The 17368-nt window shown below is 42.1% G+C and overlaps 1 protein-coding gene across 4 annotated transcripts in view; it reads right to left on the bottom strand.

Annotated features, from left to right (window-relative positions):
* Positions 1–17368, bottom strand: part of LOC122554191 (very-long-chain enoyl-CoA reductase-like) — a 93815-nt gene that overhangs the window by 20041 nt on the left and 56406 nt on the right. For 3 of the 4 annotated variants that reach the window (XM_043698837.1, XM_043698839.1, XM_043698838.1), the window contains exons 2-5: positions 14439–14489; positions 13885–13936; positions 8607–8651; positions 1880–1983 (exon numbers count right to left, since the gene is read on the bottom strand). In XM_043698837.1, coding sequence (XP_043554772.1) covers positions 1880–1983; positions 8607–8651; positions 13885–13936; positions 14439–14489 — 252 coding nt within the window. Of the gene's footprint in view, positions 1–1879; positions 1984–8606; positions 8652–13884; positions 13937–14438; positions 14740–17368 lie in introns of those variants that run through there. The other variant, XM_043698836.1, reaches the window with a different exon arrangement.

The following is a 17368-nucleotide window of genomic DNA, read 5'->3' as shown; positions in this document are numbered from 1 at the left end:
GCATTTGGATGGGTATATGAATAGGAAGGGTTTGGAGGGATATGGGCCGGGTGCTGGCAGGTGGGACTAGATTGGGTTGGAATATCTGGTCAGCATGGACAGGTTGGACCGAAGGGTCTGTTTCCGTGCTGTACATCTCTATGGCCAGCATGATCCACCTGCATTATCCCAGTGACATCACACTGGTCTGGCACTAAATGGTGAACTCGCTAGACAAGAAAGCACAACAGCAGTTATAATCAGTCTGTACATTTTGTTTTTGATTGGAGAGACCCTGGTTTCAATGAACAGATGGCTGACTTTGTTTTTATTAATTCACGGGACAAGGGTGTTGCTCACTGGACCAGCATTTATTGCCCATCCCTAATTGCCTAAAGGGCAGTTATGATTAATTGTCAGGTACTGCACTTGTACATAGACCAGGCTAGTTATCAGTCACCAGGAGCACCAATTGCAAAGAATTGTGCAATTATTGTTGTATTTTCCTGGATATTACAACTGGTTTAAAAGTTAACATTAAAAAAAAAATTCCCGATTGGAATGAATTTCAACATGACTATTTTTTCCACATTCAACTAGACGCGACCTTTGCACTTACAGAATGTGCACTAGTCAATCTCTATTTGCTTAAAAGGCTGTTCAGAGTTAACCACATTGCTATAGGTCTGGAGTCACATATATATCAGACCAGGTAAGGACAGCAGATTTCCTTCCCTATTAAAGGACAATTGTTATTCAATAACAAGCTAGTCGAATGGTCACCAGGAGTCATCCTGGGATCAAGATTACAAGCCCAGTGACACTGCCTCCCCAGTCTCTCACCTTTCATACTTATGGGCTGCAATGCTCCACCTAGTGGTGGCATCGCTCATATACACAGCCTTTTTAAAATGGTTCATGGAATCAACTTGCACCACCTTTTCAAGTCTGGATCTTCAGCCAAAGATTTTTTTTTCTTTTGCTGGCATTTTGTCCAAATCCATGATTCGTGTCAGCGAGGAAAGATACTCCTGTACACAAAGCCCGTTAATGTTCCTGCTGGACAAAGGAACTGCTCTACTTCCTGTTGGGCAGGAACAGAAGCTCATAAGACGACAACAGGCCATTCAGCCCATCGAGTCTGCTCCAATAAGATCATGGATGGTCTAATCATGCTCCAATCCACTTTCCTGCCTTTACCTTAGAACCCTTTATTATGTTACTGCATAAAATTCTGTCTATCTCAGCCTTGGATGTACTCAATAACCCAGCCTTGACAGCCCACCGTAGTAAAGCATTCCTTCGAGAGGAGAGAAGAAATTCCTCCGCATCTCTGTCTTAAACATGCGACCTCTCATTCTGAGATTATTCCCTCTAGTCCTGGTCTCTCCCACAAACAACCTCTCCACTTTTAACCCATCAAACCCATAGGAATCCTGTGTGTTTCAACCGGTTTGACTCCCACTCTTCTAAACTCCACCAAGTGCAGGCCAAGTCGATTCAACTTCTCCTCAGGCCAAGTCGATTCAACTTCTCCTCAGAAGACAGTCCCTCCAAACCTGGTATCAGCCGAGCGAACATTCCCTGGACTGCCTCTAACGCCAGGATCTTTCCTGAGATTAATGAGCCCAAACCTGTTGACAGTAATCCAGCTGTGATCTGACTGGTGCCTTGTACAGTTTTAGGACATCCCTATCACATCCACTGCCTACCCGCACCCCTCAAATTCCTGACCTGAGCCAGTTGTTCATCTCCCACACTGTGTGCTTCTTGCCATGCTCCTGTCTCTCTCCGTCAGTCTGTTCCATCCCCACTGTCCCATATTTCTACCCTTCCCATTCGCCAGCTCCCTACTCCCTCTCACCCCATACACGTTAGATCAAACCATAGGAACACTCACCGTGGTCCATCCCACTTGAGGACCCAAATCTTTGAAGTAGAAGGTAGCAGTTGTGCCAACGGGGAGCGTTTGTAGAATCTCTTCATCGCGTACACACTTTCCCTCTGGAGAATGAAACGACATCAGGAAGAGGTGGTCAGTCTTTATGGAGAAAAGCCTCATATACTGAAGGGAAACCAAACTGAACCTATTCTGAATAATCACTTGCAGCAACTTAGCTCATCCGCACGCAGGTTCTAGTGTGGGGGAAACAGAGTCCAAACTCACTTTACTGTCTTCATCCTGTTCTGTTTGAATATCAGAATAAAACTGATATTGTGCTATGTTTAGTTTCGGAACATTGTTGGCATGGACTGCTTGGACTAAAGAGTCTGTTTCCATGCTGTATGACTCTATGACACTATTAGGCTTTACAGGGGGTTTAGATTTAATGTACACATGGACTGAGTAAAGAAATTTAAATTGTATTTGAGCTCCACCCTAAGTTTATCCCCAAAGTAATAGGTTCTGCTCTGCTCTGTGTAGAGTTCACAGATCTCAATGCTCAGGTTAAGGAAAGGCCTGCTTGGGTTCACGATTCATTAGGAGCTGTACAGTTGGACTTTGATCAAAGACAGGATCGAGTTCCTCCTCATGACGGGTTTGGCTGCCAGTACCCACTGTAAAAGCTCACACTTAAAGTAAGCATTAGGACCCAATCCAACTCATCAGAACACTACAACATGTCAAGAACGACACTCCGAGGATAATGTTTAATCCACACGTGACAAAAACATTGCTAACTTAAGTCTTTCAACATTCTGATCTCCTTCCTATCGGAAAGATGTTGTGAAAGTTGAAAGGGTTCAGAAAAGATTTCCAAGGATGTTACCAGGGCTGGAGGATTTGAGCTACAGGAAGAGACTGAACAGGCTGGGGCTGTTTTCCTTGGAGCAGAGGCTGAGGGGTGACCTTATAGAGGTTTACAAAATTATGAGGGGCATGGATAGGATAAATAGACAAAGTCTTTTCCCTGGGGTGTAGGAGTCCAAAACTAGAGGACATAGGTGTAGAGTGAGAGGGGAAAGATATAAAAGTGACCTAAGGTGCAACTTTTTCACACAGCGGGTGGTACATGTATGGAATGAGCTGCCAGAGGAAGTGGTGGAGGCTGGTACAATTGCAACATTTAAGAGGCATTTGGATGGGTATATGAATAGGAAGGGTTTGGAGGGATATGGCCAGGTGCTGGCAGGTGGGACTAGATTGGGTTGGGATATCTGGTCGGCATGGACGGGTTGTATTGAAGAGTCTGTTTCCGTGCTGTACATCTCCATGACTCTATATTACTTGAAGATCACTCGCTATCACATCAATACTGAAGTACCTGGACTTGAGCCTCCAGCTTTCTGACTGAGTGGCAAGGATGCTCATATCTGAGCCACAGCTGTCACAATAGGAGAAAGTGAGGACTGCAGATGCTGGAGATCAGAGTTGAAAAGTACAACTGGAAAAGTACAGCCGAACAGGCAGCATCCGAGGAGCAGGAGAATCGATGTTTCGGGCATAAGCCCTTCATCTCTCCCTGGACCTGCAAAGGACCTTTGCTGTTCTTCATCCTGAGAAGAATCCAAACACTCAACAAACACTTTTTCACCAGCTTATCGGACATCAGCTGACACAATAGCCACACAAGGAAGGAAAGAAATTCTGATTTATAACGGAGTGCATTTCTCTGTTGGACCACACAGAACACTCTGTAGGAAATGGGCCATCTGACATACGTGACCAAAAACAGTTTCTAATACAACCTTCAAATGTTCCTCATTCCTCTGCCATGCTAACTCTGTCAAGACTGTAGCAAACACAGTCCAGCTGAGTGATAAACCACATACCACACAATGGTGTCTGGTGTTAACCCACAGAACCAGGCATGAAGGCAGCTGAGCACATTTTGTGAGGCACCTGCACTTCTCCTGAAGGTTCGCACAGCACAGCAGGTCCAAGCAGAAAGTGTGATACATGCAGAGGGATTTTTAGTGGATAAATATTTCAAAACAAAAAGGGAGAAAAACATCTTAAAAGTATTTGGAAAAGAGCCAGAAGAGTGCAATATTAAATGTACACTTTGTGGCTATTGTGTCAGCTGATGTCCGATAAGTTGGAGAAAAAGCGTTTGTTGAGTGTTTGGATTCTTCTCAGGATGAAGAACACCAGACGTCCTTTGCAGGTCCAGGGAGAAATGAAGGGCTTATGCCCGAAAGGTCGATTCTCCTGCTCCTCGGATGCTGCCTGACCTGCAGTGCTTTTCCAGCGCCACACGTGTTGACTCTGATCTCCAGCATCTGCAGTCCTCACTTTCTCCTATTTTGTCAGCTGTGGCTCAGATATGAGCATCCTTGCCACTCAGTCAGAAAGCTGTAGGTACAAGTCCAGGTATTTCAGTAGTGATGTGATAGCGAGTGATCTTCAAACAATATGTTGAAAGACTTAAGTTAGTTATCAAGACTTGTGAATTAGATGTGGGTCATGTAATACTGCAGAATTCAATGAATGCTTAACATCTTCCTGGTATCTGTACATATGGACACTGTCATCAGAGGTATGAGAGAGGTCGGAGTTAAAGCTAAGCAATCCAGAGGTACTGTAGCATATACCCTTCACTGTGTCATGCTACAAGTGGATTCAGTAAGATGGAGACAGAGAGTTCTATACCATTAAATCAGGTCATGGTACGGTGATGACATTATCTTAAAGGCATATCACATAATCTGCTCTGAGGAACATTAATCTAGTGTAGTATTGAGGGAGTGCTGAACTGTCACAAGTACTTTTTTTTCTGATGAAAAATTCAACGAAGGTTTCTCTATCCCTATTGTGGTGGTTATAAAAATATCACTCTGTCCATTGTTCCAGTCAATATTTATCTCTCAACGATCAAACAGGTTATCTGATCATCACTATCTCGCCATTTGTGGGATCTTGCCGTGCACAAATTGCCAACTGCCTTTCCTACATTGCAACAAGATGAGAAATTATTTCATTGGCTGCAAAGCACTTTGAGTCAGTGTGAAAAATGCAAGATATGTCTCTTTCATTCTGCATTTCTTTCAGAGATTTGGTCTGCCCTCAATGAGCTAAGGTTCCTCCTCAGCTGCTCTCGAACCAGATGGCTTCTTTCCAAAACAATCTGGGGGAAAGGCAACTAACCAAGCTCCCTCTGCCATCCTGATGTCTCTGTTTTCATTCAGCAAAACACAGCAAGAACACCACACACTCCAATCGCTGACCTGCGCCCCTGTAGTCATAACATTACAATTGGGATCAGTGTCCGTGATCCAGGGAGGGAGCAATTTTTTTTAACATTCTGTCATGGGTGTCATTGGCAAGGCCAGCATTTTATGCCTATCCCTAATTACCCAGAGGGTAGTTAAGAATCAACCACATTGCTGAGAGTCTGGAGTCACATGTAGGCCAGACCAGGTAAGGATAGCAGTTCCTTCCCTAAAGGACATTATTGATGGGTTTTTCCAACAATCAGCAATGTTTTCATGGTCATCACTAGACTCTTAATTATAGACTTTTACTGAATTCAATTTCACCATCTGGGATTTGAACTCAGGTGATCCTTCCTCAGAAGATCCCCAGGTTACCAGACCAGAAACAGTAACACTGATTTCTCTTCACAGATGCTGCCAGACCTGCTGAGCTTTTCCAGCAACGTCTGTTTTTTTTTCCGATTGACAGCCTCTGCAGTTCTTTCGGTTTTTCCCCAGAATGTTACCTGGGTTCCTGAATTAATAAGGCAAAAACAATGACTGCAGATGCTGGAAACCAGATTCTGGATTAGTGGTGCTGGGAGAGCACAGCAGTTCAGGCAGCTTCCAACAAGCAGCGAAATCGACCTTTCGGGCAAAAGCCCTTCATCAGGAATAAAGGCAGAGAGCCTGAAGGATGGAGAGATAAGTGAGAGGGGAGTGGGGGTGGGGAGAGAGTAGCATAGAGTACAATGGGTGAGCGGGGGAGGAGATGAAGGTGATAGGTCAGGGAGGAGAGGGTGGAGTGGATAGGTGGAAAAGGAGCTAGGCAGGTCGGACAAGTCCGGACAAGTCAAGGGCACTGCAAGTTTGAAACTAGGATGAGGTGGGGGAAGGGGAAATAAGGATTGATTGGTGCGGGTGTCTCGGAGATGTTCCCTAAAGCGCTCTGCTAGGAGGCACCCAGTCTTCCTGAATTAATATTCTAGCGATAATACCACTAGGCCAATGCCTTCCCAATGAAGCATAATGGATGTATGTATATATTTATGCATACACATATATATTGTGCACATATAACACTGTATATACATGAGGACAACTATGACGTTCCTTCAGTCAAATTGGCTGCTGTTACTCACTGTTAAGACTTGCAAATAAACAGGCATTTAGACATGCTTTTCCAGGAGAAAGCATGAAGGTCCCTAGTAGTCAGCAGGCCACAACCTGAGCCCTGGAGTATTTCACTGCAGTGGTTTCTTTGCTGCATACAATTTGATCAAAGTGGGTGGTCAACTGTGTTGCAACTCAATCCGTATTTGTTTCAGGACAGTGACCAGAACCTCAGTATCACATCCACCAGGCGCCTCACATGCCCCTGTCAGCAGATTCTTTCAGCAGGAAGCATTCTGGAAATTCCAGGACTATTAAGGTAGATAAACAGTGGGTGGTATTTGAGAGTCAGTAGAGAGCTGCATTCAATCCCTTCACGCTCTGCGAATTTTAAAAACAAAATTGAATTGTTGATGAAAGAGGTGGCCTAGGCCACAGTGAAGATCCCGTTGTTCAAATTGCATCGGTAACTTCAACAATTCAAATGTGGAGGGCTTCTTTTCTCACTCAGAGAGTCATTAATCTTTGTAGTTCTGCACGCCATTGAATGTTGCCATTCAAGAAACAGATAGATCGATCTTTGATCTATACTGAAGTCATGAGCTATGGGGGTTAGGCAAGAAAGTAGGGTTAGGGCCACAATTAAATCAGCCATGATTTTATGACGGACGGAGCAGGCTCAGGGACCAAGTGGTTTACTCCTACTCCCATTTCTTCAGTCCCCATGCAAAACGTGTATAACAATACATAAGGTTGGTATGCAGGTACAGCAAGTAATTAGGAAAGCTCATAGAACATTAGACACGCAAACAGGAGGTGGACAGAGGGCAATAATTAGTGGGTCTAAATAAGGACTAGGAATCGGCACAGGGCCTGTTCATGTATTGTATTATACACTATATTGTTATCATTTATTGGGAGGGGAATTGAAACAAAGGTAGGAGAGGTCATGCTTCAATTATACACACTGGCGAGAACACAACCAGGGTACTGTGTATAGGACTAGTCAGTTTACTTAAGGAAAGATGGAAATGCAAATGTAATTCAGGGAAGGTTTACTGAACTAATTAGGAAAAAAAAGAAAATTTTCTGAAGGAGAGTGACTGGATCTGAAACTTTAACGATGTCTCACTCTCCACAGTCACTGCCAGACCTATTGAGTTTCTCCAGCATTTTCAGTTTTTCTTTAATAAATTAAGACCTGGAATGGACAGGTTGTCTCATCAGGAAAAGTTTAATGTTTATTAGGGTAAGAGGAGATATATTGGAAATGAATAAAATTCTGAGAGGTCTGGACAGGATAAATGTTTTCTCTTATGGGAGAATCTACATCTAAGGGTCACTGTTTAAAAATCTAGGGATCGTACATTTAGAACCATACTAATGTGAACTTGAGGTTGCAGTCAGAACAGCACTGATCTTATTCAATCAATGGAATAAGATCCTGCTCTCGATAAAAGATTGTACATTTGATGTTTATATATCAATTAAATTAACCCAGTTAGAAATGGTACAGAAGCCAACGCCCCTCCAATCAGTACCATTAAGGGTGATGTACACAGAATTACACAATGCGGAAACAAACCATTCCAACCCATCGTACTTGTGTCTGCACCTTGTAAGAAAAATCCCACTTTCCCCATAGCCATGGTATTTTCTCCCCCCTTTTCAGCCAGCTATTCCATTTCCTTTTGTAAGTTATTGTTGAGCATTCTTATAAACTCAAAATACTGAATAGCTGGAGAACACAAGTAACAGTTCTAGTCTTACACCAGTACATGGTGATATGAAAGGTTCACTGGCTCTGTGCTGACATCCCTTCAATGCGATCTTTCATTCCAAGCTTTTCCTGCAAATTGTGAAGCCAATCTCCTTTGGAGAGTTTTGTTGTAAAAGAATACTCCCTTCTCATGTATCTCCAGTCATTAGCTGCCTATTGGGACTTTGCTGCTTGCAAATTGGTTGTCACAGATCTTACCTTACAACATTGGGCACCAAAAACAAAAGTACTCGAATTGGATGGAAAGCTCTTGAGATGTCCTTGAGATTATGGAAGTTGCAGGTCTGTCATTCTCTTGACCCAAGTTTATTTGAAATCAGTCAAGGTACTAAAAACAAACATCTGCCTTATTTGCTCGAAACAGTCCAAATGACGGGCAAAAACAAAGGAAAACTGCTGAGGAAATTTGGCTTTTTGAAAATTAATTTGAATTTATGATCTTTCTTTATTTGAAAGGTCAGCATGTTACTTTGTTTCGTATAAATAACTCTTGTTAATGCTTACATTTAAGTGCCTTTTTTGTTAGTTTATTATCCATATCTAAATTAATATTGCAAATGTCATTTTTAAAAAGTTACTTAAGCAAAAAGGTACTTACTGGGGTCTAATCTTATGGACTGTCTCGCTGGGTACCACTGAGGATCTGAAAAAGAAATGCAAAAATTAAAATTGCTCTCTTATTGCAAATGTAATGAGTTTGGGCATAGAATGATTCTAAATTAAGGGGTTTATTTATCAAGGAGACAGATTACCCAAGCTGCACCCTGAGCTAATGACATTCCTGATGAAAAGTGTATGCTCGAAACGTCGACTCGCCTACTCCTTGGATGCTGCCTGACCAGCTGTGTTTTTCCAGCACCACACTTTATGACCATGAGCTAATGCCCATTGTTAACTGATAGCTCTCGGTGGTGGGAAACTTCTAGAAACAATTATTTGGGATAGAATTGGTAGTCATGTGGAAAATGATGGAAATAGTAGTCACATGGATTAGGAAGAGTCAGCATAGATTTCTAAAGGGGCAAACATGTTTAATCAACTCACTGGAGATTTTTTTGAAGAAGTAGCTGAAAGGCTTGGTGAGGATAATGCTACTGATGCAGTATACAAGTATTGCCAGCAAGTGTTTAATACAGTGCCACACAACAGACTTGTTAAAGGGCAAGTATAAAAGGGACAGTGGCAGAGTGAATACAAAAGTGATTGAATGACAGGAAACAGAGAGTAATAGAGTCATAGAATCATAGAGATGTACAGCATGGAAACAGACCCTTCAGTCCAACCCGTCCATGCCAACCAGATATTCATATACCCATCCAAATGCCTCTTAAATGTTGCAATTGTACCAGCCTCCACCACTCCCTCTGGCAGTTCATTCCATACCTCTGCGTGAAAACGTTGCCCCTTAGGTCTCTTTTATATCTTTCCCCTCTCACCATAAATCTATGCCCTCTTGTTCTGGACTCCCCGACCCCAGGGAAAAGACTTTGTCTATTTATCCTATCCATGCCCCTCATAATTTTGTAAACCTCTAAGAGGTCACCCTTCAGCTTCCGACGCTCCAGGGAAAACAGCCCCAGCCTGTTCAGCCTCTCCCTATAGCTCAAATCCTCCGACCCTGGCAACAATGGTATTTTTCAGGTGGAAAGAACAATTGAAGAGGAGTTGCCCAGGGGTCAGTATTGAGACCCTCGTCTTTCCTGACATATATTAATGAGCTGGATCTTGGGGTATAGGGAACAATTTTGCAGATGATGCAGGGCTTGAACTAATTGTAAGCTATGAGGAGGACAGTGTGGAACCCCAAAAGAAAATCGACAAATTGGTGGCAGTTAAGATTCAATGCAGAGAAGTGAGAGGTATGCACTTTGGTAGAAAGAACAATGAACAACAATAAAAAATAGGGGATATAATTCTAAAGAGGGTGCAGGAGCAGATGGACCTGGGTGTATAGGTGTACAGATGATTAAAGGTGGCAGGACAGGTGGAGAATGTAGCTAATAAAGCATACAATATCCCCAGCTTTATTAATAGGGGCATAGAGTAGAAAAGCAAAAAGGTGGTATTAAACTTGTAGACAATACTTGTGAGATCTCAGCTGAAGAATTGGTTACAGTTTTGGACACCACATTGTAGCAAAGATGTGAATGCATTGGAGAGAATGTAGAAGTAATTTATGAAAAGGAATGAGGAACTGTAGTTCACAGAATCCCTACAACATGGAGACAGGTCATTCAGCCCAACAAATCCACATCAACTCTCTGAAGAGCATCCCACTCAGACTCATTTCCCTGTAACCCTGCATTTCCCCATGGCTAAGGCACCGAACCTGCTCATCACGATTTACTATGGGCAATTTAGCATTGACAATCCGCATAACCTTTGGACTGTGGGAGGAAACCAGAACACCCTGCAGAAACCCACATCAACAGGGGGATAATTGTTTATTTATGCCATTCCCCTGATTCAACCCCAAATCCCTGACAACTATTTCTATCCAAATAACCATCCAATGCCCTCTCAATTGCACCACTTGAACCTGCCTCCACCTAATTTATGGGCACTGCATTCCATACCCTAACTACATATAAGATGATGTGCAAACTCTACACAGACAGTTGCCCAAGGGTGGAATTGAACCCAGGTCCCTGCACTGTGAGGCAGCAGTGCTAACCACTGAGCCAAGACTGAGGAAGATGGGAATGTCCTGCTTAGAGAGGAGATTTGAAAGTGATTTTCAAAATGATGAGCGATCTGGATAGAGTAGATGGGGAGAACGTAAAAGGAACAAAAAACAATATGGAATACATTTTAAGTGATTTGCAAAGAAGCAGGAATGATGCAAGGAAAATAAAATGTTTTCACTCAGTATGTAGTTAGGGTTTGAATGCAGTGCCCATAAATTAGATGGAGGCAGATTCAAGTGATGCATTTGAGAGGGCATTGGATGGTTATTTGGATAGAAATAGTTGTCAGGGATTTGGGATTGAATCAGGGGAATGGCATAAATAAACAAGGCTCATTTGAAGAGCCAGTGGATTGAATGATTTCTTTCTGCACCACAGGAATTCCGTGATTCTGGTGGACCTACAGGCCATCCTCCAGAAAACAGGATGGAGACTGGATTTCCAGGGAATTGTCCTCCAGAAGACAGGATCGGAACTGGACTTCCAGGGATTTTGAGTGGCTGGTTAACCTCAGGGTGTGAAAGGGGGTTGCTGAGTGTGGTGGTGTCAGGTTGGAGAGTGGGAGGGCCAAGGAGAGGAGTCGGGGAGGGGGGGTCCCTCGGGAGGAGGTGTCCCCTCACCAGCAAGCCCTTCAGGGAAAGCTGCCAAACTAGTCGTTGTCCTTCAGTCTTCGCCTACAGACTGAAAACAGATACAGGATGTGGGATGAGCCTTTTCAGTGGCTGCTAATTGCTTAATTAAGGACCTCAATGAGCCTCAGGCAGGCTGGCTGGCTGACTCCTGGGGACAGGTCAGAGGTGAGGAGGAGGTGGCAATAGGCAGCCCACTAAATTTTATTTGAACCACCACCCTCCCTGAAAAGCCTGAGCAAGGAGCTTTAAAAATCGTCACAACTCGTCTGCATTTCCAGTTGGGACACAAATCTTATCAAAACTGTGGTGCAAATGGACACTTGTCAGTCCACACTCACTTCTGATTGTCCTTGTTTTCCAGGGCCTGCAACATTTGCATAATCCAGTCAAACATTGAAAGAGGCTCCCATTTGTCTATTTGAGAAAACGAGGAATATCAGGTTCCTTTTGGGATAAAAATGGGGCTTTTCTGAAATTCCAAAAGATGTCTTCCTATAGTTACCTATAGTGGGCGGCACGGTGGCCCAGTGGTTAGCACTGCTGCCTCACAGCGCCTGTAGACCCGGGTTCAATTCCCGACTCAGGCGACTGACTGTGTGGAGTTTGCACATTCTCCCCGTGTCTGCGTGGGTTTCCTCCGGGTGCTCCGGTTTCCTCCCACAGTCCAAAGATGTGCGGGTCAGGTGAATTGGCCATGCTGAATTGCCCGTAGTGTTAGGTTAAAGGGGTAAAGGTAGGGGTATGGGTGGGTTGCGCTTCGGCGGGTCGGTGTGGACTTGTTGGGCCGAAGGGCCTGTTTCCACACTGTAAGTAATCTAATCTAATCTAATCTAATCTAATCTTACCCAGGGGCTAGATGAAATCATACCTGGAGTATAGTGTGTATACTCCAGTATATGTTGTCCCTATTTAAGAAAGGATATTCCTGTCATAGAGGGAGTGAGCAGAGGCTAATTAGGCTGATAGTGGGGATGTCAGGATTGTCCTGTGAGGATAGATTAATTCAACTGGGCCTGTATTCACGAAGACTGTGATGAGACTATGGCTTTAAGAGGTGTATTTTGTCCTTTTGCTTTGAAGAGAGGTTTTAAGGCAACGGTAACAAGCAGTGTATGCGGAGCCACTAGAGTAAACAGTTTGTGAGGCCTTGTTTTAAAAGTTGGAACAGTAGAAACAGCCTGAACGGATATGTTCAACCTCTCACAGAACCTGAACTGTTAGTTTTTCAGTAACAGTTTCTACTGGGGCCTTGAAGAGGGAGGAGCTGTTTTTTTCCCCCTCTCTCAGTTACAGCTAAAAGTTGGGGTTCTCTTCCTCTACTGGAATTGAATGGGAGATAAACTGCTTTTTTTTTTAATTTGCCTTTGTCAAGGGTGTGTTTATGGGTAATCCCATATTGGAACAGTTAATTAGTAATAATTACTTTATGTAATATTTTATTAAGCATTTCAATAGAGTTATAGCTAAGCCAATTCTTTTCTTTTCTTGTATTTTAACTATAGTGTATGAATAAAGTGTGTTTTGCTTCAAATCCTGTAATTTGACGAATCAAATTGCATCCAGAATGCAATAATTCACGCTTGTCTTTAAAATAAGAAAAAATTAGGGTCTGGGCTAACTTGTTAATATATTTGGAGGGAGTCTAGTCTGGTCCACAACAAGAAGGAGAGAGGATCTGATTAATGTATAAAATCCAACAGGGCTGGACAGATGCAGGGAGATGTTTCCCCCTGGATGGGGAGTCTAGAACAAGGGGACACAGTCTCAGATATCAGGTAGGGATGAGTTAGGAATCATTTAGGAATTAGATGAGGAAATATTTCTTCACTCAAAGGATAGTGAAACAGTGGAATTCCCTGCCACAGAAGGTTGTAGAGGCAGATCACTAAATATATTCAAGAAAGAGAAAGCTAGATTTTTAAATTTTAAAAGGCATCAAGGGGCATGGGAAGAAAATGGGAATATGGCGTTGAGATGGGGTATCAGCCATAACCATACTGAACAGTGAAGCAAGCTCAAAGGGCTAATGGTATACATATGCTCCTAGTTTCTACATTTCTATGCAAGAGAGCTCTAAATACAGATATCCACCTTTCTCCCCACCATATAAAAACACAAATTTACATCCAATTTACCTCCAATTTGAAGCTGCTACTTCTCCCATACTGCCTTATGTCTATTTGTTTTTTTCTGCTTTCCAGCTATCAGATTTCATCCTCATAATAACTATTATTAAATTTATCCCCGAGGGCAGCTGGTGGAGAGAGGAATAAATAGACTAAAATCCAGGAATTGTCAGCCTGTCCAAAAGGATTTGTAGCTAATGATTTATAACCTCTGTGGGAGTTTGCTTCACAAACCACCTCAACTCCACGCAGTTAAGGAAAGAAATCTCTGGACTAAAAATAGTGGCGTAAACTGAATTTTGACAAAGAACAGGAAAGAAAATAAAGCAAATGGACAAACTGAACACAAAAATAGACAAATGAATTCAAAAATACGATAAGGATGCTGTCATTGGGATTTCCACAAAGTCTCCTCAGATGTTTTTACTTACATGACTTATGGAACATAGATTTAATTTCTCCAACTGTGGCATTTGGCTCCACCTAAATAAGATGCAAACAAAATGCAGTCAGAAGATGCAAACAAACTCGAAGCAGAAAGGGAGTCTCATACATTGAAATGCAAATTTCAAGACAAAAAGAAGTCTTAAATTATGCTGAACCAAGGACACAGCTATTCATTACTATGACATTCAGATGCTAAAGAACACAGCGCTGGTCGGAATAAATTCCACTGCCCTGCAACAAAAGCAGAATTTTTTCCAAGAGCCTTCAATCCTGGCTTCAGCCTTTGTGACCTAGTTAAAAGTACACCAACAAAGTCGCTTCAAAACGCCCTCCAAATTAATTAGTCACTTGAAATGGTGTAAAAATAGACAGAAGGTTGGAACACCTTCCCACTCCGTACAAAGGCTGGGGCACCATTGTACTCAGTGAGCACTATGAGAGGAGCCATGGATCAAAAGCAAACCACACAAGATATTTACATCTTAAAGAATCAATGGCTATAATTAATGCATGTGGAAAGTAAGGTTTAGATTCTCACCTTGTCGAGGAAGCAGAGCTGTTCCTTGGTCTTGGCATCAAGGATTTCCACCTCAAAGAAAACAAATGATTTTATTTTTTTAGTTGTGGTTGTGGATTCTCGCGCTTGCTGTGTGACGGTGGGTGTGGCTGTTTTCTTCTTTAAACTAGTTGCAGTAAATATAGTTGTTAGGTCTATCGTCTGCATTGGTGCCATTGCTTGTTGCACAGAGAATTCAGCAGGCACCTAGCAGTACAAATGTGAAGAAAGTGGCAAGCACATATGTCCCTGACATTTCCAGACAGTAGCAAGTGCAAAGAGGCATCGTGACAGCAGCGTGATAGAACAACGCAACTGATGGGAAGGGGCTTGTAACTTGATACACCAGAAAGAATACTCTATCAGACATTGAGCAGCTCCCAGCATTTTAATCCAGCTGTTTCACTGCCTGAAAACACATAATTCTATCTAATAGCTTGTAATAGGTACTAAAAAATTAGGACACCAAACAAAAAATGTGATCTGACAAAAACTTTGAATGTCAAATAAGCTTCAGTTCAAAGCACCACATGTGGAAGCAAAGTAATGTAACTGGACCAGCATACCATTCATTTCAAAATATCCCACATTGTGGATGAGTGTGTGCCTGGGTGAATATTGTACATTCTTATTCTTATTGTACATTCAGTGCATTGCCCAAACAAACTAACCCTTTATGTCAGGATTGTTAAGCGTCCCTTCACAAAACTATCACAAATTAGGTTGTGAAGAGGATTGGGATTGAGGATGAGTTGACATCTGTTAAAATAATAGAGTATTATATTTGAAATAATTTTTTTTTAAAATTCTAACAGTAACCATTGAAGGAAAATACCTGAAACTTATGTTTACCGTTTTTGAAAGCCATTTTCTAAAGGGAACCTGGTGTGATCCACAGAAACACATGAAATGTGAACTATGTGCAGAAGGAATGCACCCTAGTCCAGCCTGAGAAACAGGCCTAGTGTCAATCCTGTTTTACAACAGTGGTATATTTAGTACACAACAATAACTTGGATTTCAATAGCACCTTCAGAGCAGTAAAAATCCCACGTCACTTCAGAGAAGCATTAACATGCGAAATATGATACCAAAGCAGAAGAGGAGAAAAACCAAAGAAAGGTGGATGCTGGAAATCTGAAACACTAACAGAAATTGCTGGAGGAACTCAAGCAGGTCTGGTAGCATCTGTGGAGAGAAAGTTGAGTCAATGTTTCGGGTCGAATTCTTCAGAACTGTTCAGAATGGATCTGAAAGGTTAAGTCTATTTTCTCTTCTCCCTCTCCTTAGTGGTTTATGGAGTAGAGTAGTAGTTTGTTTTCTATTATTATTGTCATTATATTATGAGGTTGTTATTCTATTTTGTAGTGATTTTGTAATTTTGTAAAAAAAATTAAAATCTTTTTTCTCCATAAAAATATTTACAAAAAAAAAGAAAACTAGACAATTATCTGAAGAGAAATCATTTGCAGGATCACAGGAAAATAACAGGAGAGTAGGATGAGCTAGATTGCCTTACATTATAGCTAGAATGAACAAGACAGGTCAAATGAACTCCTTCCCTGCAATAGCTTCATGGTTAGTTATTGTGGTGATACACTTGCACGATACACAGTCTAACTGTAGTCTGTACAACTACAAGTGATAATAATGTAATGCAGCAACAACGCTCTGAACAAGATACACATGTGTACAGCTTGGAATGTACTGCACAGAATTTGTTCCATATTAAATACCGTGTCCGCAAAAACACGCAATGAATATGATGCAATAAGATAACCGACTATACACAACAATGTTGATAATCAATTGTCAACACAATTTTAACTGTAGCACTATTTACTGCACAATTTTGGTTGCAATTGTATTACATTGCCACAAACTCAACAGTAACATGCACCCCCAATACACACTGGCACTGCACTCACCAACACGATAATGAGAAACAAAACAAATGCTGGAAAAACTCAGGCTCAGAGGACAGAAATAGGGTTAACGTTTTGGGTTAAGGGATCTTCTCAACAGAATTGAAGAAAAGTTAAAACGTAAGCATGTTTTCAGACAGTATGAAGTAGTTGGGGGAGACCAGAAGAACTCAAATGAAGGTCTGTGATAGGGTCAGGCGAAGGAGAAATCAAATGTAAAAGATTTTGTGATATAACAACCAAAGAGAGGGATAACAGATACAATAAAGAAACCAAAGTTATGTCTAAATGAGGCATGGATGGTTATACAAGACCATTTGGATGTAATCTGAAAATAGTTTTTAAAAATGAAGACTGATCCAGCAAAATAATTAAAAAAGCGAGGAAATGAAAACACAGAACATGATGGAGACTGGAGTCATAACCTAAAGTTGTTGAGTTCAGCGTTGAGTAGATAGATGCAAAGTGTTGATCTGAAAGGTAAGGTTCTGTTCCTCAGGAAAAGGTGACCTGAAATGTTGAGGAGGTTATTTTCTGGTCTGTATAAATGTTTGGCAGCAAGAAGGCTATCTAATCAGGCAGTAGGTTGGAATGCAAGCAGTTCATCACCTTCCCATCTCCACCAAGGTGAAGTGTAGACACAGAAACCCATGCTCAGGCTTCCCACCCAGCTAAATAATGATCATTTAATAGGTTTGTCTTGCTAGTTATAGTCGACCCAGCTGCAGAGGTGGGGAAGTAAATCTGGGTGGCACAATTGTAGTCTCTCTGGAGGAAGGCAATCCCTCATTCAAGGTAGCCATGATGTGGAGGTGAAAATGTGTTGCTGGAAAAGCGCAGCAGGTCAGGCAGCATCCAAGGAACAGCAGAATCGACGTTTTGGGCATAAGCCCTTCTTCAGGAATGAGGAAAGTGTGTCCAGCAGGCTAAGATAAAAGGTAGGGAGGAGGGAGTTGGGGGGAGGGGCTTTGGAAATGCAATAGGTGG

Source organism: Chiloscyllium plagiosum, chromosome 11 (assembly GCF_004010195.1).
Source record: "Chiloscyllium plagiosum isolate BGI_BamShark_2017 chromosome 11, ASM401019v2, whole genome shotgun sequence".
NCBI lineage: Eukaryota > Metazoa > Chordata > Chondrichthyes > Orectolobiformes > Hemiscylliidae > Chiloscyllium > Chiloscyllium plagiosum.
The sequence above is the reverse complement of the archived record's forward strand: the minus strand, read 5'-3'. Positions and strand labels throughout refer to the sequence as shown.